Source organism: Mobula birostris, chromosome 6 (assembly GCF_030028105.1).
Source record: "Mobula birostris isolate sMobBir1 chromosome 6, sMobBir1.hap1, whole genome shotgun sequence".
Classification (NCBI taxonomy): domain Eukaryota; kingdom Metazoa; phylum Chordata; class Chondrichthyes; order Myliobatiformes; family Myliobatidae; genus Mobula; species Mobula birostris.
In genome coordinates this window covers 27019407-27046858 of record NC_092375.1, presented here as the reverse complement: position 1 = coordinate 27046858, position 27452 = coordinate 27019407, and the positions used below count along the sequence as shown (strand labels likewise).

The following is a 27452-nucleotide window of genomic DNA, read 5'->3' as shown; positions in this document are numbered from 1 at the left end:
TTTTATTGTGACTGCAAGACCCTGTTGGACATTACCAATGTAAGGGACTGCAAGTTCAGTCACTGGCTCATTTGGCGAGACTGACAGCGGGGAAGCTGCGCTGCCTTAGTCGTGGCAAGGAACAGGCCTGCATGCCACGCTGCCACCTGTTGCAGCCGTCCAGGAGAGGAGACGCAGATGTGGAGAGAGCAGAGGCGTGCCAGGTACACTGGAGTCCATCTGTCTTGGGGGCTAGCCCACCAGTGTTCACTCTATGGAAGAGCAAGCTGGACCAGGACAACATCCCATGGACCATCATTCCACAGGCCGTGCCATTCAGGGACTAGGGCTATATTGTTGTCTTTGTGACTGTACATTTTCTGTTATCGTAACCATATGTGCTGTGTGCTGTACGCTGTGCAATGCGTCTTGTGCCTTGGCCCCAGAGCAACGCTGTTTTGTTTGACTATATTCATGTATGGTTGAATGATAATTAAACTTGAACTTGAACCCGACCCTGTCCGAAAGGAGTTTTGTATCTTCTCCCTGTGACTGCCTGGGTTTCCTCTGGGTGCTCTGCTTTCCTCCCACAGTCCACAGACATACCAGTTGGGAATTTAATTGGTCATTGTAAATCGGGTTTGTTGGGAGGCTTGGCTCGAAGGGCCACAAGGGCCTATTCAGCACTCTATCTCAGTAAATAATTCAGAAAGTTTGACATCTCACTTCTGAATCAGCCGTTCTTTGGCACTGGGAATGACTTGCTTCCATTCCAGTTCTGCCAGTACAGGAGCGAGAGATTTTGCCTCAGGTGATGTTTGACGTGATGAGTGGGTGGATGATTTGCATTCCTTCTGCCATTTATTTTGAGCTCTCCTGCACTTCCGATGGATGGATACAAGGTTCTCAAAGCTACTGGTCCAGTCCTGCTCCACTTTGGACAATCTTGGCCCAGTAATTCCCATGAGTCAATAGGACTACTAAACTTATTCAAGAGGGCTCCCATTTTATTCCATTTGCCTGTTAATTTCTTCTTCTGTTTGAACTTAAATAGAATGCTTTTCTTCACTCAAAAATTGTGTTCGTGCACTGACAATTATCAGAACTTTGCCTTGATGTTTGCCTTCATTGGTAGGTAGCTCCTGAAAAGCAGTTCATGTTTTCCAGTGTGTCGAGGTGGAGAGATTTCTTGTTAGAGGAACCTCTCCTTCTCCCTCTCCCTCTCCCTCTCCGCCAAGGCAGAAAGGTGTTTAACTGAAGCAGAGCCTTCCTGATCTGTCGTTAAGAAGCAGCATCGACATCCTGTCAGAATGCGCTGTGGCAACCAGCCTTTTCACTTCAGGCAATCATTGACTGTCCAGAATGGAGCTTGTGATTAACTGATTATTGATCATGCAGTAAAATGCTTAATAAAGAACCATGCCTAGAAAAATAGAGGGTCATAAGAAGAGCTCGCTCTGGGATTCTGCCTGTATGTCAGATGGTGCTCATCTTTAGGCTTGTACTATTGATATGCCCTGATAAGAAATGGAATAATATGCTGTAGTTTCTGGTATATGCAGGGGTCCATGCTTCAGATTTCACTATTTAGGGGATAGGTGTTTACTTAATTCTGGCAATGAACTAAATAAAAAGGTAAGAAAAACACCAATCTTCTAAACAGTGAAATCTGAAGCATGGGGTCTTTATGCAGCCTGATAATTTTGGCACTTAAATAAATAAAGTATCAGGCTGCATATACAAAATAATAAAGACCCCATGCTTCAGATTTCACTGTTTAGGAGATAGAAATTTAAGACCTCAAGAGAAACAGATGGGAAATCACCTGACACAAGGGATTCTGCAGATGCTGGAAATCCAGAGTAACACACAGAAAATGCTGGAGGGGCTCTGCAGGCCAGGCAGTATTTCCGGAAAGGAATAGAGTCGACGTATCAGGCCGAGACCCTTCATCAGTCCTGATATAGGGTCTTGGCCTGAAATACCTTCTGGAGGAACGTGGAGGAACGTGGCATGGCAGTGTGGAGTTAACACAAATTTATTACAACTTGGGACGTCGGAGTTCGGAATTCAGTTCCGACACCATCTGTCGGGAGTTTATACGGTATGTCCTCCCCATGAATGAGTGGGTTTCCTCCGGGCATTCTGGTTTTCTACCAAAGTCCAAAGGCGTCCTGGTTAGTAGGTTAATTGGTCATTGTACATTGTCCAGTGTTTAGGCCAAGGTTAAATCGGGGGTAGCTGGGCGGCGCAGCTCGAAGAGCCGGAGGGACCTGTTCTGCACTGTATCTCAGTAAAAATAAACAAATAAATAAATCTACGGAGAGGAATAAATAGTCAACGTTTTGGACCAAGGCCCATCCTCGGGATAGTTAAGTACCGATAAAGGGCCTTGGTCTGAAACGTCGACTGTTTATTCCTCTGCATGGAAAGTCACCTGAATTTTGTTTGTAAAAGTTAGAATGCAAAAAGATTACCTGTTCTTAGGGAATTAATGTGGGGGAAGGTATTCTTGTGTGAATAGGAACATCATAGCCAGTAATTGGTCTCTGCTTTTGTGCACCAAAATGTATGCAGGTACTTTGGATGAGCATGGAGGATAATTGTCTCCAAAGTACACTCAGATGTGAGAAATGTGTCTACTCTTCAAAGCCTTCGGGGCTTGGGGTATTTATTTATTTAGCAATACTGTACAGTGGGGAATAGGCCCTACCGGCCCATCAAGCAGAGCCGCCCAAAGACCCCCGACAACACTAAATAGCCCCAACCTAATTCACGGGGCAATTTACAATGACCAATTAACCCACCCTTTGGACTGTGGGAGGAAACTGGAGCGTGCGGGGAAAACCCACGGATTCCACAAAGAGGGCATACGGACTCTTTTACAGAGGGCGCCAGGATTGTACTCTGAACTCCTGCTCCCCGAATTGTAATAGCATCATGCTAGCTGCTACATTATTGAACAAAGACTTGCATTCATATAGAGTATTGCACAACCTTGGGATATTACAAAAGATTTTACTGCAGTTAAGTTTTTTAGAAGAAAGATACCATTGCCACACAAGAAAACTTGGTAGAAAATGCCAGTACACAAAAATCCCTCAAAGAACTGCATGACAGATGATCAGATCAACTACTTCAGTGAAACTGGTTAGAAAAATTCCCGTACTCTCCAAATAATGTTAGAGGTTCAAAGGGAGGCTTTGGTATGTGTTCTATCAAGAAAATCTGCTCTTAAGACAAAAGCACAAGAGATTCTGCAGATGCTGGAAATCCGAGCAACACACACAAAATGCTGGAGGGGCTGTGCAGGCCAGGCAGCATTTCCGGAAAGGAATAGAGTCGACGTATCAGGCCGTGACCCTTCATCAGTCCTGATATAGGGTCTTGGCCTGAAATACCTTCTCCTTATTCCTCAAGACAAAGCAGTGTTCCCTTCATGCAGTATTGGAGTGACCAATGTTGATCATATGTTCGTTTCCCTGAAGTGGTGTTAAATCTTCTAATTCAGAGTTGAATACTCAGATAGCTCTGTCATTGAGAAGGGAATTTTTAAATATTACACTGCCTTACACTGGAAACTTCCTGATTTTAACATTGGGATAGTTTCACTTTGAAACAAAAGGTCAGATCCCATTCTCCATCCTTAAAAGCAGAAGCCCTGGAATGCAATGAGCACACGACCATTTGAAAATCAGTGGTCTCCATAAACGGTCAAGTTATTCGTGGGCAGTGGTTTGGAGAGTGCCTCCATCTGTTCTTCATTGCTAAGGAATCAAGACTAGACTTTCTATTGTTTCCCTAGTATCTGCATGAATTGGAAATCGTTTAAGATGCGATTTTTTGCTCTCAAGTGTAATTCATAGTAAGGCATTTCAATATGAGCAGCAGTTTTTAGTTCAAAGCTCAAAGTAAAGTTCAAAGTAAATTTTATTATCAGAGTACATATATGTCACCACATACAACCCTGAGATGCTTTTCCTGCAGACATACTTAACAAATCTATAGAGGAGTAACTAGAAACAGGATCAATGAAAGATCAGCCAGAAGCCAACAGACTATGCAAGTGTAAACATAAATAAGTAGCAATAAATAACAAGATGAAATAACAAGATAAAGAGTCCTTAAGATGAGATTATTGATTGAGGGAACATCTCAATAGATGAGTGTGGTTATTATTCTTTTGGTCAAGGGCCTGATGGTTGAGGGGTAGTGAGTTGGTGAGGCCTGTCGGTCAGGGTCGACCATGGATGTTGCGTCCTGGCTGTCTAGATATGCAAGCTATCACCCAACTCCCCAGCACAAGACTTATTAATATTGAGGCCAGTTGTAATTATCTGAGATAAGACATGAAAAATATTTTGATAGGAGTGGCAACAAGTCACTAATCCCAAGGAACCTACTCTCTCACTCATTAAGATCATGGCTTCCCATCCTGATTCCTATAAGCCCTAATTGTTGGTATTTATAGATCTGTCTGCATGAGGCCTTCATCAGTCAGGGTCAAATATGCATGTTGTGTTCTGAGATACACAAGCCTAAGCAGGCTGTTGCCCATGTAGCAAGCTCTCTTCTTCACGCATCTGATGAACCCAAAGGAACGGCAGAGACTGATACTGTTTGATACCAACAGTGTCATAGGAGTTGCCAGTCAACGTTGAACTCGGTGTAGGACTGTCTGAGTGACTCCAGCTCCGGATCTTTCTTTGAACTTTACACCCGAAGCCTTACCCATGAGTGGGTATAACCGCCAGGCAGTGGAGGTTCGAGATTTCTTCTCCTAGATACCATGGTTAACGAGTCCCATCTGCCTGAAGCAACTGCTTTTAAGGCATCAGTAATTCACATTTGGCCCTTCTCCTGTCAGTAGAAATGGTTCCCCTGGGCTTAGTAGCTAAGCCACATGTGAAAGCCAGGAGCTGGACTTAGTTGTCAGAGGCTATTTGAGGCATATGCCATTGGGAGCATTTAATAGGTAGTGAGAGCTACCCACAGTAACTGTTGAACCTGGTGGTGCTAGTCCTGAGACACTTGTACCTTCTCCTGATGGCAGCAGCAAAAAGAGAGCATGGCCTTGGTGGTGAGGATCTTTGATGCTGCTTTCCCACAACAGCGTGTCGTGTAGATTCTAATTCCTAAATGTAAAAAAAATAAAACATACAGTACACATCTCCACCCAATTCTAACTCTATCTAGTTGTCAACCTAAGAAGGCTTTTAGTTCTAACAACAGGTAAAGCTTTTCAGGTGTGTACAGCCATCTGACTTTTTCCACTGGAGATTTTGATCCTCAAGGTAGCTCAAATAATTCAATGCAATTAGAAATGTGAGCATGCTGTTGATATGGGATTATTAATAGACATCTTGTGACTTGCTCACATGTTCTGGAATCTAGGTATTTAGAAGCCAAAGTGAGCTTGTGCTTAATCCCATGCCTTCTTTGATCATGAATAATGTCAAATTTGCATTGCTATTGAGAACTGGGTAGATATGTAAAGTTAGCACTGGATCAAAATATGCACAATTACAAATTTCTGTCTCGGAGTCCGATAGACCCATTGTTCAATAATTAGCTTTCTGTCCTACTCTTTACCTTGTTATGAATTTTTAAAATGTTTCTTTTTCTTTGAAATTAAGATTTCAGTGTTGTTACTTTCTGTTTGCACAGTGCTGGGAAAGATCCCGGAACCACAAAATGTAACTATTAGCCTGACCCAATCCAAGAGGGTACTCAGATGGAATCCTGTTCCTTCCCAAGATGGTCCACTGACATACACCGTTCAAAAGTAAGAGATTAATTTTTTAATGCCAAATAGCTTTCTTAAATTATTTTAATGCAGGATTTACTACAGCTCTGAATCAATCACCTGTGATTATCATCCTGAAGGTTCCGATCAGGGAAGTGAGTCCATACCTGCAAAATTATACAGCTGTAAATTGTTTAAAACAGATTAATATTGAAGAAATTTTGATTTTCAGAACTCTTATCTATTCAGTGTTTTTTTAAAAATTATATCTTCATGAGTACACTGTACCATTTGCTATAGTATACAGTATATCACGTGTTGGCACATGGCCAAGTGGTTAAGGCGTTCGTCTAGTGATTTGGAGGTCGCTAGCTCGAGCCTTGGCTGAGGCAGTGTGTGTGTCCTTGAGCAAGGCACTTAACCACACATTGCTCTGCGACGACACTGGTGCCAAGCTGTATGGGTCCTAACGCCCTTCCCTTGGACAACATCGGTGGCGTGGAGAGGGGAGACTTGCAGCAAGGGCAACTGCTAGTCTTCCATACAACCTTGCCCAGGCCTGCGCCCTGGAAACCTTCCAAGGCGCAAATCCATGGTCTCATGAGACTAACGGATGCCTATAATCACATTTAAAAGTTCAAAGTATATTTATTATCAGGATACATACATGTCACTACATACAATACTGAGATTCTTCTTCCTGTGGGCAAACTCAGCAAATTTATAGAGCAGTAACTGTAAACAGGATCAATGAATAACAAACAATGCAAATGCAAATATAAATAAATAGCAATAAATAACAAGAGCATGAAAAACAAGATGAAGAGTCCTTAAAGTGAGATCATTGGTTGTGGGAACATCTCAATAGATGCGTGTAGTTCTCCTCTTTTGTTCAAGAGCCTGATGGTTGAGGGTACTAATTGTTCTTTAACCAGGTGTTGCGAGTCCTGAGGCACCTGTACCTTCTCCTTATTGGCTGCAGAGAGAAAAGAGCATGGCTTGAGTGGTGAGGATCTTTGATGATGGATGCTCCTTTCCTATGACAGCATTTCATTTAGATGTGCTCAGTGGTTGGGAGGGCTTTACCGGTGATGTACTGGGCCAATTCCACTAACCTTTGCAGGACTTTCCATTCAAATGCAATGGTGTTCCCATACCAGGCCATAATTCAGCGAGTCAGTATACTTTCCACTGCACATCTATAGAAGTTTGTCAAGGATTTTGATGTCATGCTGAATCTCCACAGACTCCAAAGGAAGTAGAGGCACTGTCGTGCTTTCTTTGCAGTTGCATTCATGTGACAGGTCCAGGACAGGTCCTCTGAGATAGTAACATCCAGGAATTTAAAGTTACTGATCCTATAGTGTCTTTTCAGATTTAATTTGCAAAATAATGTCTTTAGATAAAATTCTCTTCTGCTTTTTGTTGGTGTCTAGTTACAAGTACACGTAGAACTGCTTCTTCACCTACACCATCAGATTTCTGAATGGTCCATGAACCCAAGAATACCACCTCATCATTTGTCTTTTGCACTATTTATTTATTTTGTAACTTGGAATAATTTTATGTCTTGCACAGCAGAACAACAAATTTCACACCATATGATAATAAATCTGATTCTGATTCTGCAATGGGGTGATGCTGGGTAAGTTGTTGCAGTTGGCTTTACCTCTACAACAGCACATCAGTGTGGAATGTGTTCCGGTAATATTTGGTGTAAGGAATTCAATTGATACGGTCAGAGAGGAGCTCAGGCAGTTGTACATCAACAAAGTATATCCTAAATTAAGATTTTTTTAAGATTAGCTTTATTTGTCACATGTACTTTGAAACATACAACTAAGATGTGCCATTTGCATCAATGACCAACACTGTCCAAGGATATGCTGTTGGCAGCCTGCAGTGTTGCCATGCTTCTGGTGCCAATGTAGCATGCCCACAACTTACTAACCCTAACCTGTACGTATTTAGAATGTGGGAGGAAGCCAGTGCATGTGCAGGAAATCCATGTGGTCACAGAGCAAATAGACAAACTCCTTACAGACAGTGGCAGTAATTGAACCTTGGCCACTGGCGTTGTAAAGTGTTTTGCTAACGTGATGCTACCGTGCAAGCTATCTGGTCATCTCTGTTTGACTGTTTCCTATGAAAAATAAATCATTGCCTATGAATGCTACATACATATACTGTACTGTGCAGAAGTCTTAGGCACATATATATATATATACTTTTGCACAGTACTGTATTTGTCAACATAGAGCAGACAGCAAGTTTGTAAATCTGGCTGGAGCAAAGGATGTTGGGAGTGGCAAGGGTGGAGGGCTGTGGGACAGGTGGCAGAGAAGGAGTGTCAGGGGTGATGTGGGTACAGACACATCCAACACTGAGGCACCCAGCAAGATGATTTGAAACCAAAAATTGGTTTATTGAACATTACAGAATGTCTGGTGTTTCCTGCTCCCTCGCCTCTCCCTTCCCATTTTTCCAGCCATGAATCCCCTCTTCCCTGCCCCCTTCCCACTCTCAGACCGCAATAGATATCCATATCAGGCAGGTTTATCTTCACTCACGTATGTCATGAAGTTTGTTCTTTTTTTGTGGCAGTCATTTTGTGTATGTATGGAAATCATTTGTGAGAAATAGTGTTTATTTTGCTGTCTAGTTCTAATGTGAAATATGAATTTGGGAATTCTGACTTGTATGTATTTCATTGGGGAAGGGATAGAGAAGGATGAAAATGCAGAGAGCTGTGCAATTATGTAGGGAGCACAGAAAACGGAAAATTCAGCAGCATTTGGGGAGTGAGAAATAGAGTTAACCTTTCAGGATGCTGACCTATCATCATAGAACATAGAACATAGAAATCTACAGCACATTACAGGCCCTTCGGCCCACAATGTTGTGCCGACCATGTAACCTACTGTAGAAACAGCCTAGACTTTCCCTAGCACATAGCCCTCTATTTTTCTAAACTCCATGTACCTATCTAAGAGGTTCTTAAAAGACCCTACTGTATCCACTTCCACCACCGCCACCGGCAGTGCATTCCACACACCCACCACTCTCTCTGTGGAAAACTCACCCCTAACATCCCCTCGGTACCTATTTCCAAGCACCTTAAAAACGATGCCTCCTTGCATTAGCCATTTCAGCCCTGGGAAAAAGCCTCTGGCTATCCACATGATCAATGCCCCTCATCATCTTATACACCTCTGCTGGTCACCTCTCATCCTCCGTCACTCCAAGGAGAAAAGGCCAAGTACACTCAACCCATTCTCATAAGGTACACCCTCCAATCCAGGCAACATCCTTGTAAATCTCCTCTGCACTCTCTCTATAGTATCCATATGCTTTGTAGTGAGATGACCAGAACTGAACACAGTTCTGACACCTTCAAGGAGTGGTGCCTCAGAAAGTTAGTGTCCATTATTGAGGGCCCCCCCCCAACACGCAGGGCATGCCCCTTTCTCATTGTTACTGTCAGGAAGGAAGTACAGAAGCCTGAATTCACACACTCAGCAATCAGGAACAGCTTCTTCCCCTCTGCTGTACAATTCCTAAATGGACATTGTACCCATAAACATTACCTCACTTCTATTTAATACATATTACTTGTTTCTGCACTATTTTTAATTTTACTATTTAATATACATGTATATACTTACTGTAATTGACTTTATTATTAGGGGTTCTTTTGGGGTTTCCTTATTTTGTGGCTGACTGTAAGGAGATGAATCTCAAGCTTTATAATGTATACATGCTTTGATAATAAATGTACCTTGAAGTTTGAACCTGGAGCTTATGTTTTTGGAGTAAGACATCTTTATTTCTGGTGCACATGTCATCTTATAAAATGAGCCAGAATTCTGTTTTTCTTCCTAATTGCTTGCTGAACCTTCATGTTAATATTCTGAGACTGATATACAGAGACATCTAGCTCCCTCTGAAACACATTAATCTCTCACCATTTTAAAAACTACTCCTCCTTTCTACTTTTTTTTTGCATTGAAATGAATGACCTCTCGTTTTTAGTCATACTTTATTGATCTCGGGGAAATTGGTTTTCATTACAGTTGCACCATAAATAGTAATAAAACCATAAATAGTAATATGTAAATTGTGCCAGGAAATAAGTCTAGGACCAGCCTATTAGCTTTAGTTAGTTGGAGCTATGGTTGTGATTAGCAAGTTAAAGCATTTGTAGGAATCTTGCATGTTATTTTTCTTTTCTGATCTCATGACAAAGTTTGCACAACCTTTCCTGTGTGGGGACTGCAATTGTATTTCCCAGAACTTCATTTGCTTGGTTTGTTTGAGAAGCAAGTGTCAGTCAAGTGTAGAACTTGTTGGCCATCCCCCAGGGTTCCTGTTGGGTAATCTATGCCAACTGCCTAAAGCTATAGCAGTAACAAATTGCTAGCTCCTCTAATATAACAGAAGTCTCAGACACCTTCATAACAGCTTGATACTGAGAAACAAGGGAATGTCCAAAGCTTGATAAGAGTGGTTTTAAGTAGAATCTTAAGGGAGAAAAGAGACCCAGAGAGGTTTAGGAAGGGAATTTTTGAGCTTAGGATCTTGGTCACTAAAGCTATATTCACCAATTTATTTTTGCCATTTCTCATCAGGAGTGGTGTGCAGAGGTTCTAGACATTGTTAGGGCCTGAGGAAATTGCACAGATAAGGAAGAGAAAAGCTAAAGAGGAAGTTTGAAAACAAAAGTGTGAATCTTAAAATCAGGACATTGCTTAACCAGATGTCAGTGTAGGTCGTCAATTGCAAGAGAGGCTGGTGAATGGGATTTGGTGCAAGTTAAGATTTTGGCAGCATAGTGTCATAAGGGAACGGACCCAAGCGCAAGACACAGACACTGAAGTACTAGGGACAGGGCTAGGATACAGGGCGATGGCAAGGACATGGACAGGAAAACCAGGAACAGGACTGAACAAGAGAGCTAGGAGCCCGGGCTTGGACTCTGAGCCAGAGACCGGACAAGGACCCAGTACCTGGGTCTTGCCTCTGACTTGGACCCCAGAACTAGGCAAGGACAAGGCTGAAATCTACAGGCTCGAGGCTCGGCAAGAGATGAGGCGAGGCTTGGCAGGAGGCTGGAGGCTGGACTCCTCCTGGGCAGGGCACGGATCACCACCCAACAGAGGCAAGGGACAGAACTAACCCCAGGTAACAGCAAGACGGCCTGGCTTACCTGGGCGGAGGCAAGGGACAGGAAGGGAGCTAGGTACTGGGTAGCCCCAGGACCAGACAGCAAGACAAGGCAAGACTACAGGCAAAGCAAGGCAAGACAAGAACTTCAGGCGAGGCAAGAGTTACCAGCAAGACAAGGCAGGGCTTCTGGCAAAGCAAGGCGAGACAGAACTTCAGGTGAGGCGAGAGTTACCGGCAAGTCAAGGCAGGGCTTCAGGCGAGGAAACAGAAGACAGAGGAAGGGATCCAAGGAGTAAGGACAAGAACAATCCAGCAGCCATACCCTGCTCTCTGAAGGTATTTATGCAGCCAGCCCCAATGAGTATCAGCTGACTCAATTAGCTCAACAAGGACAGAAACAGGGTAGATAGGAAAACCTGGAGCAAGGGTCGATGGACCGGACCGTGAACCGGAATATGGACTTTATGGACTGGACTATGACACATAGTGCTGAGTTAGCTTAAGTTTAAAGTGGAGAGAGTGAGGGAGGTGTGTTCGGAGTGCATTGGACTAGTTAGAGTTCAAAGTAAAATTATTATCGAAGTACATACATGTCACCATACACAACCCTTTATCAGTATCCTTCTTCACCAGCCCTTTGCCTTCTCCACCTATCACCTCCCAGCTTCTTACTTTATCCCCCCCAACCCCACTCCCCACCCACCTGGCTTTACCTATCACCTTCTAACGTACTTTTTCTGCTCCCTCCACTTTCTTATTCTGACCTCTTCCCCACTTCCTTTCCAGTCCTGAAGAAGAGTCTCATTCTGAAACATCGACTGTTGATTCATTTCCATGGATGCTGCCTAACCTACTGATTTCCTCCAGTGTTCTGTGTGTGTAGCTCTATAATTTTAGAATTGCTTTTCTGCATTGGAGGATAGCAACTATGACCCCATTATTTAAGAAATGAAGGGAAGAGAGAACAGTGCACACCAAACTGTTAACATCGGCAGAATGCTGAAGTTCAGAATGAAGGAAGTGGTAACAATTGGGTTCAATAGTACCCTTCTATGCTAATCTGTTATCAGCACTTGAGTCATAGCCTTCTGTGCCTTAGCAATTTAAATATTTGCCTAGATACTTCTTGTCCAATAACTTTTCAGACAATATATTCAGATTCCCTCTATCCCCTTATCAATTATCAATATTTTCCATGTAGAAACCTCTGCTACCGGGGACTATCTGTTCCTTTCCACTCTATCTACGCTCCTTGTAACATTATACCATCATCATCATTATGTTCCTTGTCGTACGACATGGCCGATCGTGGTTTTGGCCATGGTTGTTCTTGACAAATTTTTCTACAGAAGTGATTTGCCATTGCCTTCTTCTGGGCTGTGTCTTTAGAAGACTGGTGACCCCAGTCATTATCAATACTCTTCAGCGATTGTCTGCCTGGCATCAATGGTTGCATAACCAGAACTTGTGATACGCACCAGCTGCTTATGTGACCATCCACCACCTGCTCCCGTGGCTTTATGTGACTCTGATTGTGGACATATATATACATCTATCTATCTAAGACTTTTGCACAGTACTGTATATCCCAATATCCTAGCAGGGAGGTTTGCTAGTACTGCACAAGTGGGGTTTAAACCAGAGTTGCAGGGGGATAGAAGCCAGAGTGCCAGAATAGATAGTGGAGTTACTGTGGAGAAAGATGTTGTTAAGCTGACATACAAAGTCAGTACTCAAAGGGTCAAGCATAGTGGTCAACTAATCTTCTGAGCTGCATATATTTCGATGCAAGTAGTAATGACGGAAAGATGGATGAGCGTAGGTCATGAATCAGCATGTGGAATCATGACATTGTAGCCATTAGTGAGTCATGGTTGCAGGAGGAGCAGGACTGACAGCTTGAGGTTTTGGGGTTCCGTTGGTCTAGACATGATAGAGTGGAAGGAATTTAAGGGGGGGGGGGTGGCATTACTGGTCAGGAAAATGTCACAGCTGTGCTCAGACAGGACAGACTAGAGAGCTTGTCAAATGAGGCTTTGTGGGTAGAACTGAGGAATAAAAAAGGTAAGACCACGTTAATGGGATTATATTATAGACCACCTAACAGCCCGCGGGATTTATAGGAGCAAATTTGTAGAGAGAACGCAGAATGTTGTAAGAAATATGAGGCTGTGATAATAGGTGATTTTAACTTTCCACATACTGACTGGGATTCCCCATCCTAGAAGGGATAGAGTTTGTCAAGTGATTTCTGGGAAATTTCTTTAATCAGTACATAGAAGTCCAATGAGAGAGTATGCGATACTAGATCTCATATAAGGGAATGAGACAGGGCAGGTGTCGGAAGTTTGAGTAGGGCAACACTTTGTATCTAGTGACCATAATGCCATTAGTTTCAAGGTAATTATTGAAAAGGATAGGTCTGGTCCTCAGGCTGAGATTCTTAGTTGGAGAAAGGCTAGTTTTGATGGTATCAGAAAGGATCTGGCAAGTGTGGATTGGGACAGGTTGTTTTCTGGCAAAGGTGTAATTGATAGCTGGGAGCCATTCAAAAGAGAGTTTTTGAGACTGTGGAGTTTCTATGTTCCTGTCAGAATCAAAAGCAAGGATAACAGGTTCAGGGAACCTTGGTTTTTGAGAGATATTGAGGCCCTGGTTCAGAAAAAGGAGAAGGTGCTTAGCAGGTATATCAGGCAGGAACAAATGGGGTACTTGAGAAGTATAAGAAATGTAAGAGAACACTTAAGAAAGAAATCAGGAGAGCTAAAAGAAGGCATGAGGTTGCTCTAGCAGACAAGGAGAAGGAGCATCCTAAGGGATTTTACAGATATATTGAGAGCAAAAGGATAGCAAGGAACAAAACTGATCCTCTGGAAGATCAGATCCTCTGGAAGATGCATGGAGCTGAAGGAGATGAGAGAGATCTTAAATGGATTTTTTTGTATTTGTATTTACTTGGGAGATGGATAGAGTCTACAGATGTGAAGAAGTGCAGTAGTGAGGTCTTGGACCCTATACAGATTACAGAGTTGGAAGTGTTTGCTGTCTTATGGCAAATTAGGGTGGATAAATCCCCAGGGCCTGACAATGTGATCCCTCTGACTCTGTGGGAGGTTAGTGCAGAAATTGAAGGGGACCTAGCAGAGATATTTAAAATACTCTTAGTCACTGGTGAAGTACAGAAGATTGGAGGATAGCTAATGTTGTTCCAATGTTTAAGAAAGTCTTTAAGAATAGGCTGGTGAGCCTGACATCAGTAGTGGGAAAGTTATTGGAAGGTATTCTAAGAGACCGGATGTATAAGTATTTAGACAAACAGAGACTAATTAGGAAAGGTCAACATGACTTTGTACACAGTAAGTCGTGTCTAGCCAATCTTCGAGTTTTTCAAGAAAGTTATCAGGAATGTTGATGAAGTCATTGCAGTAGATGATGGCTACATGGACTTTAGCAAGGTCCTGCATGGGAGTTTGGTCACTTGGCTTTCAAGAAGAGGTAGTAAATTGGATTAAACATTGGCTTAACGGAAGAAGCCACGGAGTGGTTGTAGAGGCCTGTGACTAGTGGTGTGCCACAGGGATTGGTGCTGTGTCCGTTGTTGTTTGTCATCTATATCAACGATCTGGATGATAATGTGGTAAACTGCATCATCAGATTTGTGAATCACACCAGGATTGGGGAGGTAATGGGAAGTCTAACAAAGCTTGTGGCAGGATCTGGACCAAATAGAAAAATGGTAGATGGAATTTAATGCAGACATGTGTGAGTGTTGTATTTTGGGTAGATCTTACACAATGAGCAGCAGGGCACTGAGGAGTGTGGTAGAAAAGAGGGATCTGGGAATACCAATCCATACTTCCTTGAAAGTGACATCATATGTAGATAGGGTTGTAAAGAAATCTTTTGGCACATTGCATTCATAAATCAAGGTATTGAGTACAGGAGTTGGGATGTTAGTGAGGTCTAATTTGGAGCATTTTGGGCAGTGTTAGTCACCTATCTACAGGAAAGGTGTAAATAAGTTTGAAAGAGTGCAGAGAAAATTTACAAGGATGTTGCCAGGACTTAAGGATCGGAATTACGTGGAAAGGTTAAATAAATTAGGACTTTATTCCCTGGAATGTAGAAAATTAATAAGACACTTGATAAAGGGATACAAAATTGTGAGGGTTGTAGATAGGGTAAATTCAAGCAGAGTTTTCTCCTGAGATGGGGTGAGACTACAACTAGAGGTCATGGGTTAAAGGAGACATGAGGAGAAACTTTTTCATTCAGATGGTGGTAAGAATGTGGAACGAGCTGTTAGTGCACGTGGTGGATGCGGGATCCATTTCAACACTTAAGAGCAATTTGGATAGGTATAGGGATGAGGGGGAGGGAATGAGGGTCTATGGTCTGGATGCAAGTGGATGGAACTGGATTAATGGTCCAGCACAGACTAGATAAGCCAAAGGGCCTGTTTGTGTGCTGTGGTGTTCTACAACTCTATCTCCATCCATCAACTTGCCCTCAGTGTCCTTTGCTTCAAGAAACGTAAATCTAACTTATTCAATGACTAGCGTGTCTAATACCAGAGGGCATGCATTTAAGGTGAGAGGGGGTAAGTTCAAAGGAGAAGTGAGGGGCAAGTATTTTACACAGAGAGTGATGGGTGGCTGGAATGTGGTGCCTGGATAGTGGTAGAGATAGACGTGTAGGGACTGTTAAGTGACATTTAAGTAGGCACATTAATATGAGGAAAATGGAAGTATATGGACATTGTGTCGGCAGAAGAGATTCATTTAGTTGGTCATTTGATTACTAATTTAATTGGTTTGGCACAAAATAGGAACAGGCAACAGGCTGTTCGGCCCACTATGCTGTACTGTTCTATGTTCTGTGTAACCTCTCAGAACTGAAATGCTTTATCCCAATGTCCCCTCAGCACTCTTGCCAGTGTGATCATAATTTTTCCTCTAACATGCCAACCAGAACTGTACGGTACTTCAGATGTGGCTTATACAGCATTTTATAAAGCTGTACCATATCCTCTCTTGTCCTTACATTTTGTGCCACAACTAGTGAAGGCAAACACCTTGTCGGACTCCTAGTGTTAAATAGGTGGGTTGCTGGTCGCCCTACTCATTGAACCTGTTCAGTGTTGTACCTCTAAAATAAATAGATTAGGGGGTCCTCACACCTGTGGCCAGCAAAGAGTTAAAGATCTTTTCAAGATTCAAGATTCAAAAAACTTTATTGTCATTCTAACCGTACATCAGCTCTGCAGGGCAGAATGAGACAGCGTTTCCCAGGAGCAGTGCAATCATAACATAACAAACGCAACACTAAATAATAAACATAACAATAAATAGTAAAACACAACAGCCACATGTCAGTTCAAATCAAGTTATAAGTGTCAAGTGCAAGTTAAACGTGTCCAAAGCAGAGTCAGGTAGAGCAGCTATTTAGCAGTCTGACTGCCTATGGGAGGAAGCTGTTTAGTAGCCTTGTGGTTTTAGTTTTGATGCTCCTGTAACGTTTGCCTGATGGCAGACGTTTGGGTGACATGTTAGTATCTCAATTAGCACAATCGCTTTTACAGCACCAGAGATCACCATTCAGGGTTTGATTCCTGCCGCTCTCCGTACAGAAATTTTATGTTCTCCCTATGACCGTGTGGGTTTCCTTGGTGAAGCACCTGCAATTACTCCAAAAGACTGAGGTTTGGTAAAATACTGAAAGGCTTTTATTCGCTGTACAATACGACCTCCACAGTGAGTGTCTGCCCCCGGACTGAGGGGGAGGGGCAAGGCGAACACCTTTATACAGGGCTCTGTGGGAGGAGCCACAGGGACAGTCAGCAGAGGGGTGTGTCCAGACAGGTAACCGAGTTACAACATATATATACATGGTTTACCGCACTTGGGGTTCTCCGATTTCCTCCCATGTTCTAAAAGACGTGCAGTATAGTTAGGGTTAGTAAGTTGTGGTGACATTTGCAGGCTGCCCCCAGCACAATCCCTGCTTATTTCATTTGGTGCAAACAACACATTTCACTGTATGTTTTAATGTATATATGACAAATAAAGCTTATCTCTATCTTTACCTTCCTATTGTATATATGTAAGAACAAAAAACATTTGAAACTTAAAGAAAAGAACGCTTGACACATAACATGCTTCTCTTTCTTTTCCACCAACTGACTATCAAGCACCCATGATCCAGTCCCACTTGCATCCACATTGTCCCGCACTCTGCCAATACCACTATGCTTATCTACACATTAGGATCAATTTACAGTGGCCATTTAACCTGACAATTCACTTGATTTGGAATGTTGGAGGAATCTAGAGCACCCAATGTGACAGTGAGAAAACCCCACATATGCAACAACCCAAGGATGGAATTGAACCTGGATCACCAGAGCCATGAAGCTGCAGTACTACTTGCTGCGCAGCACTGTTTCCCTAAGGCCCAAGTTTCAGTGATTTTTTTTTCTTTCTATGCCCACTCTTTGATCTTGATATCCTACCTAAGGGAGAGCACACAGAACTATACTTTTGCCCTAACTAAATGGGACCTTATGCAGAATGATATTGTAAACACTGCCTCTGAATAATTGTTTTGGTCTAGCTATTAACTTCCTGTTTTGCACAGGTTTTGTCCTAATTTCAGAGTGTCATTTATTTTAATTGCTGTTTTTTTTTGCAATCTGAACTTTAGATCTTTTGAAAGAGGAGAGAACCAAATATGGATAGGTGCACAGAAATGCGTGCATATCACGGAGACAGAATGTGAATTGTTGGACAGTCTCACCCTCAATGTATCCTATGATCTAAGAGTGAGAGCAGAACATGGAAGTGAAACTTCAAACTGGGTTGAAGCAGGTAGGACAGATATGCACATGACAAGTTTTGTTTTCTAAGCTGTTTCCCAAGTGGTTTTGCTTTTTATACTCAAAATGTAGAGGGGAATGTATTTTTTATTTAGTCAGACCAGTATTCAAATGTGTTGCGTGAGCACTCATTTCTATTCCTATCCCAGACACGACTATTTTCAAGGTCTGTTTAGTGTATTGTTATTGAATCTAATGACCACAGACTCAGACTTGCAGAAATGAATTCACAGCCCTACTGCTGTAACTGAGACACTGGAGCTAAATTGGGGAAGAAAACCTAGTATCCAAAATAGTGGATGGCAAAAAAAGAAACATCTGGTTGACTTTGGGAAGGAAAGTTACATACTTAACCTGAATCTAGATTATGTATTGTTGACTGATCAAACGCAGCAGAAGGTAATAGATTAAAATTGCGTGGCAGCTTGGCGCTGGATACAACAAAGGCAAAACTACAAAGTGGAACTTCAACCTGATAACATTCCTCTGTGAGCAGAGTCCTCCTTGACAAAAGAGATCCTGCAGATACTGGAAGGGTCTTGGCTTGAAACACTGACTCTCTATCCCCCTCCATAGGTGCTGCCTGACCTACAGAATTCCTCAAGTGCTTTTGCTACAGGCCTCCTTGGACCGTCTGGGAGTAGTTCAGAAAATGCAGCCACTTACTATAGTGTCTGTTGACAGGGAGAAAAAGACCTCCAAATTTCCTGATCAGACTGTCCTTCATTATTCTGAGCTCTTGTCCAAAATGGCCTTTAGCTGTGGCAGAGCATTTGCTCGTACAAACTCCATTGAATGGATCCATAATTCTATTATCATGTGCAAGAAATAAAAAGTAGATACCTTAAGCAGCAGCCATGTCACTTCCAGAGACTAGAAGGAATGCAGTTATTTTCCTTATAGAAATTCCATTTACACAGTTGCCTGAAGAAGCTGCTGTGTTACTATTAGCTCAGCTTCATAATACAATAAAGTATCATCTAAACTGATTACGCAAGCACGAGGAAATTTGCAGATGCTGGAATTTCAAGCAACACACATAAAAATTGCTGGTGAACGCAGCAGGCCAGGCAGCAGCCTGGCACTTATTTGTAAGTGGAACAAGTGCTATACCTGCCCCTACACTTCCTCCCTCACTACCATTCAGGGCCCCAGGCAGTCCTTCCAGGTGAGGCGACACTTCACCTGTGAGTCGGCTGGGGTGATATACTGCGTCTGGTGCTCCCTTTTATATATTGGCGAGACCCGACGCAGACTGGGAGATCGTTTCACTGAACACCTACGCTCTGTCTGCCAGAGGAAGCAGGATCTCCCAGTGGCCACACATTTTAATTCCACGTCCCATTCCCATTCTGATATGTCTATCCACGGCTTCCTCTACTGTAAAGATGAAGCCACACTCAGGTTGGAGGAACAACACCTTATATTCCATCTGGGTAGCCTCCAACCTGATGGCATGAACATTGACTTCTCAAACTTCCGCTAGGCCCCACCTCCCCCTCGTACCCCATCCGTTATTTATACACACATTCTTTTTCTCTCTCTCCTTGTTCTCCCTCTGTCCCCCTCACTATACCCCTTGCCCATCTTCTGGTCTTTCCTCCCTCTCCTTTTCTTTCTCTCTAGGCCTCCTGTCCCATGATCCTCTCTTATCCCTTTTGCCAATCACCTGTCCAGCTCTTGGCTCCATCCCTCCCCCTCCTGTCTTCTCCTATCATTTTGGATCTCCCCCTCCCCCTCCCACTTTCAAATCTCTTACTAGCTCTTCCTTCAGTTAGTCCTGACGAAGGGTCTCAGCCCGAAACGTCGACTGTACCTCTTCCTAGAGATGCTGTCTGGCCTGCTGCGTTCATCAGCAACTTTTATGTGTGTTGCTTGATCTAAACTGATTATATCACTCTCTGCTTAAGAACTTAGAACTCAGCAGCATAGTACAGGCCCTTCAGTCCACAATGTTGTGCCGACCTTTCACCTACTGTAAGCTCAATATAACTTTTCCCTCCTACATATCCTTCCATTTTTCTATCTAGTGCTCCTAATGTATTTGCCCCTACTACCACCCCTGGTTTCTGCTGGTGCAGATCTCAAGTATTTGCTGAGAGATGTATTACATTGTTTTACCCCTCTCCTGCAGAGGACGTACAAAGTGAAATCTTAGAAATAGAATCTACTGCTTGACACTAGCACGCAAGTTTGTTTCTCAAGTAACTGTTGTTCGCTTTTGTATCATCCTTTAATCCCAAGCTTGTGTGTTGCAGGAGAATCAGCTTTTTCTTAATAGTGGGAATGTGCGTGACTAGACTATGCCACAATCCTACATCCTTTACTGTAGGTGCATGTGTGACTTGCGCCAACCATGTTAAATAATGCGTGGTTGCATGGATTCGTGACGAGGCCCCAGTGCTGTAGACCTTTTTTCCAATTTACATTTCTAACCTAAATTATTTCGCATTGCAAACTGACTTTTTACTAAAGTATATGGTTATATTTTAAAATAAGATCATCTTTGGTCATATGCTCAATGCATGCAAGTGTTAGTTATTGACTGTATTCACAGTTCCGTTCTCTTTTACTGAGATAAGCATCTAACGATGGATGTGCTTGTGTGAGTTCAAGGTTAACAACTAAAGAGAAATCACTTGCCATATCGGAAAAATAAAGTATTTTTATTTTCTCTTCCTAATAATTTCTAATATTTGCTTTCTCTGTTTAGTATCGGCTCCAAGAAACATAAGGATTGATTCTTATAACTTAAAACATGTTGTGAAATGGGATGCAGATGTTCTTCAACTTAGTCCGGTGACCTATTCTGTACAATATCAAGGGTAAGGAAAGTAAAATGGTCTCTAGCTGGGATATTGCTATTGAAACTATTTTTATTAGTGATAATAAGCATAGTGATAATAATGGTAGATGATACATTACATCTGGTGTTTAAGCTAGTCTTCTGCATGTAGCCCAGACTAGAAGCCTCCAGGTTCTGAGTGCCGACATAGAAGCTGCTTCTTTGCTGTGGGAACAAACTTGGTCTTTCTCTCTGTCCACCTTGTAACACTCAGAATGGAGGGTTAGGAACCTGATGCTAGGAATGTAGATGACATGGCCTGTCCAGTGGAGCTGAATTCAATGCTGGCAATGTTGGCCTGGGAAAATATGTTGATGTTGGTTAACTTGCCTTGCTGTCAGTTTGGAGGGTTTTACAGTGGCAATAGGTGATTACCCTAGTGCCTTGCATCAGAAGCATATGGAAGGGCAGGAATCAATGCTGACCAATAGAACATGAGGTCATTATTCAGTGCCCTGCTGAACATGTGCTAAACCTGATGCTGGTGTGTCACACATCAAAGTTGCTGGTGAACGCAGCAGGCCAGACAGCATCTCTAGGAAGAGGTACAGTCGACGTTTCGGGCCGAGACCCTTCATCAGGACTAACTGAAGGAAGAGCTAGGAAGAGGTTTGAAAGTGGGGGGGGGGGGGGGGGGGAGAGATCCAAACTGATAGGAGAAGACAGGAGGGGGAGGGATGGAGCCAAGAGCTGGACAGGTCGACTGTACCTCTTCCTAGACATGTTGCCTGGCCTGCTGCGTTCACCAGCAACTTTGATGTGTGTTGCTTGAATTTCCAGCATCTGCAGAATTCCTCGTGCTGGTGTGTCATCTTTGCCTATTGTTTAACAAAAATGTATCATTTCTGATTGAATAAGCAATTGATCTGTAGAGCCATCTGTACCGGTTCTGATGTGCAAACATTCCATGTTAAACATGTCAACCCTGCTTGGAGCTCCAGGCATTTGATATTCAAACTCCTACAGCATATCTGCAGGGACACATTGACTTTTGTTCCACTACGATTCCTCCACTCGTTAACATGGGACCAAACTGAGAGATCATGGTCCTTGCACATGCACTCTGGGGGATTTCCACAGATTTTTTTCTCAAGGGAACTCAGTAGTTCAGTTCTAAGAAACCTGACAGCTGGCTGTATACCAGTCTTCTGTGGGGTCAATTTGACCATTCAGTCAAGCTTCTGAGGAAAAGTCTGCTGACCTGATGAATCTTTTTGGCTGTGATGAAACATATGATCCTTTTATTTTCTTAAATGAATAATGACCTGTTATTCTTCCATTGAAAAAGGCAGACACTTATGTTGTTCTTGATAAATTGCATCAACTTCCAAATGTACCAAATCTTTTAGAGCAAGGTATAGTACAATTGGTTACAGTACACAACCACAGTAAGTGAACAGTGAAACTAAAAAGTTCGTAACATTTGAGGAACTTGTGATTAATGTTTTGTGCTCGGCTCCATAGTAAACTAATCCATTGGGGATTTCGTTGTGTATTTAATATTTTAGTACATAGACAGACCAGTACAGCACAGGAATATGCCATTCAGCCCACAAACCAACTAGAAAGCAAATCAAAAATGCCCAAACATTAATTCCACCTATCTACAGCATGTCCATATCCCTCCATCTTCCTTACATCCATGTGCCTATCCAATGTATTTGCCTCTAATGTATTTGCCAGTAATATATGGGAAATATTAGATATTGTTTGATTAATTATTCTTTGTTTAAATAATTTATTACAAGTTAAATGTAGAAGTACATGAATGGCTTACATCATCACGTTTCCACATTATTAGTACGCGGTTCACTAAAGTAAAAACACCCCCCCCCTTTCTTTCTTCCCGGACCTCCTGTCCCATGATCCTCTCGTATCCCTTTTGCCAATCACCTGTCCAGCTCTTGGCTCCATCCCTCCCCCTCCTGTCTTCTCCTATCATTTTGGATCTCCCCCTCCCCCTCCCACTTTCAAATCTCTTACTAGCTCTTCTTTCAGTTAGTCCTGATGAAGGGTCTCGGCCCGAAACGTCGACTGTACCTCTTCCTACAGATGCTGCTTGGCCTGCTGCGTTCACCAGCAACTTTGATGTGTGTTGCTTGAAATTTCAGCATCTGCAGATTTCCACGTGTTTGCATGTACATTTATTGCCTGTTCCATGTCTTTCCTTCAATTAGTTTTATGTTGTGGAGTTACAAAACATAACAGGTTTTGCCAGCTGTTTCTCCCTTGAGTTTAGATCCTTGGTCCTGGTAGAAAAGATGAGGAGTTGATTTTCAGGGGATGTCTGGAACCAGAGATAACAGTCTCAAAAGCCATTCATGACTGAGATGAGAAAAAACTGCTTAATTTGTGAAGTACTTAAAGTGTCTTCACTCTAGTCACCTATATCAATACAGATCACTATGTTTTCAGATGTTCAGGGATGTGAGGTTTTGCATAGGAAAGTGGTACTGACATAAAAGGTCAGCCCTGATGGTATTAAATGATGAAGCAGGAATGGGGGCTGAATGGCCCATCCTCATGAAAATCTTATTCTAATTTGGACTAAATGAGTTCAGATTCAGATCAGTCAGGGTAATTTGTTTATCACATGTACATCAAAACATACAATGAAATACTTCCTTTTCATTAACAACCAGCAGGATGGTAGGGGACAGCCTTCAGATTTCGGTGCCAACATAGCATGCCCACAGTGTTCAGCAGAACAACTCCAGCAGCAAAACAAGCCCCCTTTTCTCTCGAACTCACAAGCACACTCATGCCTCATACCAGTGAACTCGTGAACTTGCAGCCATCTGGCCTCAATGGAAACACAATTTCTGATTCAGCTTTTTTTTTATATAAAATATTAAATTAAGGGAATATTGAGTTTGGACATGATCTTAATGCAATGTTTTTACTTTTTTCAGGAGCTTTGAAAGAACGACCAAGGACAATTGGACTGATGCATTGAACTGCACCCACACTCCTGAGACTGAATGTGATTTACTGGATAATCTTGCTTTCTTTGCAAAATATTATCTAAGAGTGAGAACTGAGCAGGAAGGTGCAACATCAGAATGGGTTGAAATAGAGCCCTTTTGTCCATATAAAGACAGTAAGAGATTTATAAATATTAGTCCTGCTGTCTTGACTCCATTACCCTGAAACTATTTAAAATCTTGTTGTAGAATCTTGTGGTGTCCAAATGATCTGGCATCCCGAATGGAGCATTGTTTGGATCCGTAAATGAATTGTAGCCACTGTTATTTAAAAATAGAACTTGTCGAAGGCCTTTCATGATTGCATTTATAGTAGTGTGGTGGCATCTGCACGTGACTTCGAGGCGGGTGGTCCCGGGTTCGAATCCGGCCAGCTCCTTGCACGCTTTCCATCTGTGCTGGTCTGAGCAACAAGCTAATAACTCAGCCCTGTAAAAGAAAGACAGGCAAAATGCTAAAGAAATGGCAAGATTGTCGCCCGATGTGCTACCAGGTGCAGAGAGGACTATCCTAAGACTGTAGGGGCAGAATTAGGCCATTTGGCCCATCTAGTCTGCTGTGTCATTTCATCATGGCTGGACCATCTCCCTCTCAATCCCACAGTATTTTCATGTGTGGGTACATTTTAAATGTGGAGAACAAGGCAACCAATTTGCGTGGAGCAAGACACGTGTAGCTGTTCCCACTACTGTTGGGGAGTGAATTCCTGGATGTAGGCCCTGTTACAAGGGATGACCGGCAGTGTATTTTCAAGTGAGAATGATATGTGACTTGAAGGAGAGCCTACCAGGGTGTGAGTTGTGATCAAAAGGTAGAGCAGACTTGATGGGCTGAAATGCTTGTTTTGCTCCTCTGCCTTATGGCCTTATATTAAGCTTCCTAGAAAATCTGATACCTTTTAAGAAAAGCACTTGGCAAACTTCCCTTGCTGATTTTCATGAAGAAACCAGGGGTACACTTACTGTCTCCTGAGGGGATGGACGATCCTTCTGCTTAACATCTCAAAACAAAATTATATCTGCATGAGTACAGAAGTCCCACAGTCCTGTCAGGGTGTCAGTTTCTATCTCTGGAGTTTCTACTCTCTAGAGTGGAATTTGAATCTACAATTTATTAATAAGGTTAGATGAGATTAGTTTTATTTTTCACATGTACATCAAATCAGCAAGGATTGTGCTAGGCAGCCTCCTCATGTCTCCACACTTCTGTGCCAGCATCTTGTGGCCACAAATTACTAGCCCCAACTGTCCATTTTTGGAATGAGGGTGGAAACTGGAACACCCGGAGGAAACCCACGCGGTCACCGGGAGAATGTATAAACTCCTTACAGAGTGCAGCGGGAAATGAATCAAGCTGTAAAGCGATTTACTGATCACTGTGCTGCTCTGCCACCTCCCAATAGCAGTAACTGAATGAAAAATTAGGTGTTACTGATAAGGGAAAGTGCAATGCAGGCAGACAATAAGGTGCAAGGTAGGTTGTGAGGTCAAGGGTACCATTTTAATAGTATTATAGCAATGGGTATATATTCAGTTATTGTTTTCCCTTGTACTACCCCAATGACTTTTATGAAATGATCTTTATGGATGGCATGCAAAGTAAAAGTTTTTCACTGGACCTTAGTACGTGTTACAATGATAAAGCAACTTACCAATTTGCCACATCTCACATTGCACTGCAAATGATCAACACAAAAGTATTTTCAAAAAACAACCAGTTTCCCCCGGGATCAATAAAGTATGACTCTGTCTATGACTACTATGGTTAGAATCCTAGTGGTGTGTACTTTTCAGACTTTTTATCTTCTGTCTGATGGGGTGGGGTGGGGGGGAAGAATGTCTGAGTGGGGTTCACAGAGGGGAGGGAGGAGAGGCTGGCTTTTGTGAAAATCTGGGCAGCGTTACTCTGCAGTAACTTGCAGTATTGTAGCCTAAGATTCACGCTCCAAATTGTTTTGCAATAACTTCATCTGGATAATATCCAGATTATAGCCTCCTCCATAGACAAAAAGGTCTGCCAAAATTGTTTTGTGAACTTCACATGTGTAGAAAGTTGGCTGGGACACCCTTGCCGTGAATTGCTGCCTTCAGGGATGATTGCAAAGTAAAGAGAAAATAGGAAGAAAAGTAGTTAAAGCTAATGGCTGAGAGTTAAAATTTTTTTTAGTACTATACAGTGCATGTTATTGAAGTCTACACTAAAATGCTCAAGTTGTAAAAAAAAATCTTCCTCTTCTTTTTCAAGCTGTGATTGGACCTCCATTAGTTACAGTGCTGTCAGAGGCAGGTGTGTTACACGTCACCATTTTAGATCCAGTCCGTGAGGATGGAGAATCTATTCGAATAAATTATCGGGATCTTATTTACTATGTATTTTATTGGGAAAAGACTGACGATGTAAATATAAATGTAAGTTATCATGAAAGAATTGATGCCTTGCTGCATGCTTGAGTGCTCGGTGGAGGGTTGCTGATGCATTTTTGCTGGTGTGGGTGGGAGGGGGTCGTTGCTTTGCTGCTGCTTGTGCGTGGAAGGGGGGAGCTGGGGAGGCTTTGGGGTTCTAATGTCTTAACTGTCATTCATTCTTTGGAGCATTCATCTGTTTTCATGGATGTCTGCGCAGAAAAAGAATTTCAGGATGTATATTGTATATATTTCTCTGACATTAAATGCACCTATAGAAACTTATTGAAGAATACTTCTTTGTGACTAGAAGGAGAGATGATGGTTCATAGAGTTAGATAGCAATTTACACCGAAAGAAGCCATTTGGCTTGAGGTGCTTATATGTTTCTATTTTAGACAAGACTCTTCTCAATTATTTCATGTCACCCTTTCAACTTAACCTTCAACAATAACCTTAGGTTTATTTTCCATGGAACATAGGAAGTTGAAGAGGTCAAGAGGAGTGGAGAACCTGATAGGAGTAAACAGGGCATAGATAGAGTACTCCAAGGATCACTAAATTCATACTGAATATTGATATTGTCTATACTATTGTTCAGAATTAGGTTTAATATCATCGGCATACTTGTATGTTGTGAAATTTGTTAACTTAGCAGCAGCAGTACAATGCATTACATGATGAATATAGAAAAATACTGTTGATAGATTCTTGATTACTCAGGGCATGAAGGGTTATGGGGAGAAGGCAGGAGACTGGGGCCGAGAGGGAAATGGATCAGCAATGATGAAATGGCAGAGCAGACTTGATGGACCAAATGGCCTAATTCTGCTCATATATGTTATGGTCTTATTGAATTATAGTAAGTGTGTGTGTGTGTGTGTGTGTGTGTATATATATATTTAACTATTTAATAAATATATATATATATGTTTATTAAATAGTTAAATTAAATAGGTAGTGCAAAAACAGAAAAAAAAGTAGTGAGCCAATCACAAATCTGCAGATGCTGGAAATCCAAACAGTACATTCAAAATGCTGGAGGAACTTAGCAGGCCAGGCAGCATCTATGGAAAAGAATGCAGCCGATGACTTGGGCTCAAACCCTTCATCTGTAGTGAGGTAGTGCTCATGGGTTAAATGTCCATTTAGGAATCGGATGGCAGAGGGAAGAAGCTGTTCCTGAATCACTGAGTGTGTGTCTTCAGGCTCCTGTACCTCCTGCCTGACAGTAACAATGTGAGGAGGGCACGTCCTGGGTGGTGGGGATCCCTAATGATGAATGCTGCCTTCTAGAGGTACCGCTTCTTGAAGATGTCTTGGATACTACTACTCATGATGGAGCTGACTGATTTTACAACTCTCTGCAGCTTATTTCGATGTTGATTGGATCCATAAAGCTGTCGTAATTGTCCTTGTTTAAAACACAGTATTTTAGAAACAGCTTCTTCTCCCT

The 27452-nt window shown here is 42.4% G+C and overlaps 1 protein-coding gene across 1 annotated transcript in view; it reads left to right on the top strand.

Moving 5' to 3' along the window:
- Positions 1–27452, top strand: part of LOC140198880 (interleukin-10 receptor subunit beta-like) — a 64579-nt gene that overhangs the window by 23585 nt on the left and 13542 nt on the right. Inside the window, exons 2-6 of the mRNA XM_072260065.1 lie at positions 5647–5764; positions 17594–17757; positions 20479–20590; positions 23523–23710; positions 25839–26002. Of these exons, the coding sequence (XP_072116166.1) occupies positions 5647–5764; positions 17594–17757; positions 20479–20590; positions 23523–23710; positions 25839–26002 (746 nt within the window). The remainder of the gene's footprint in view (positions 1–5646; positions 5765–17593; positions 17758–20478; positions 20591–23522; positions 23711–25838; positions 26003–27452) is intronic.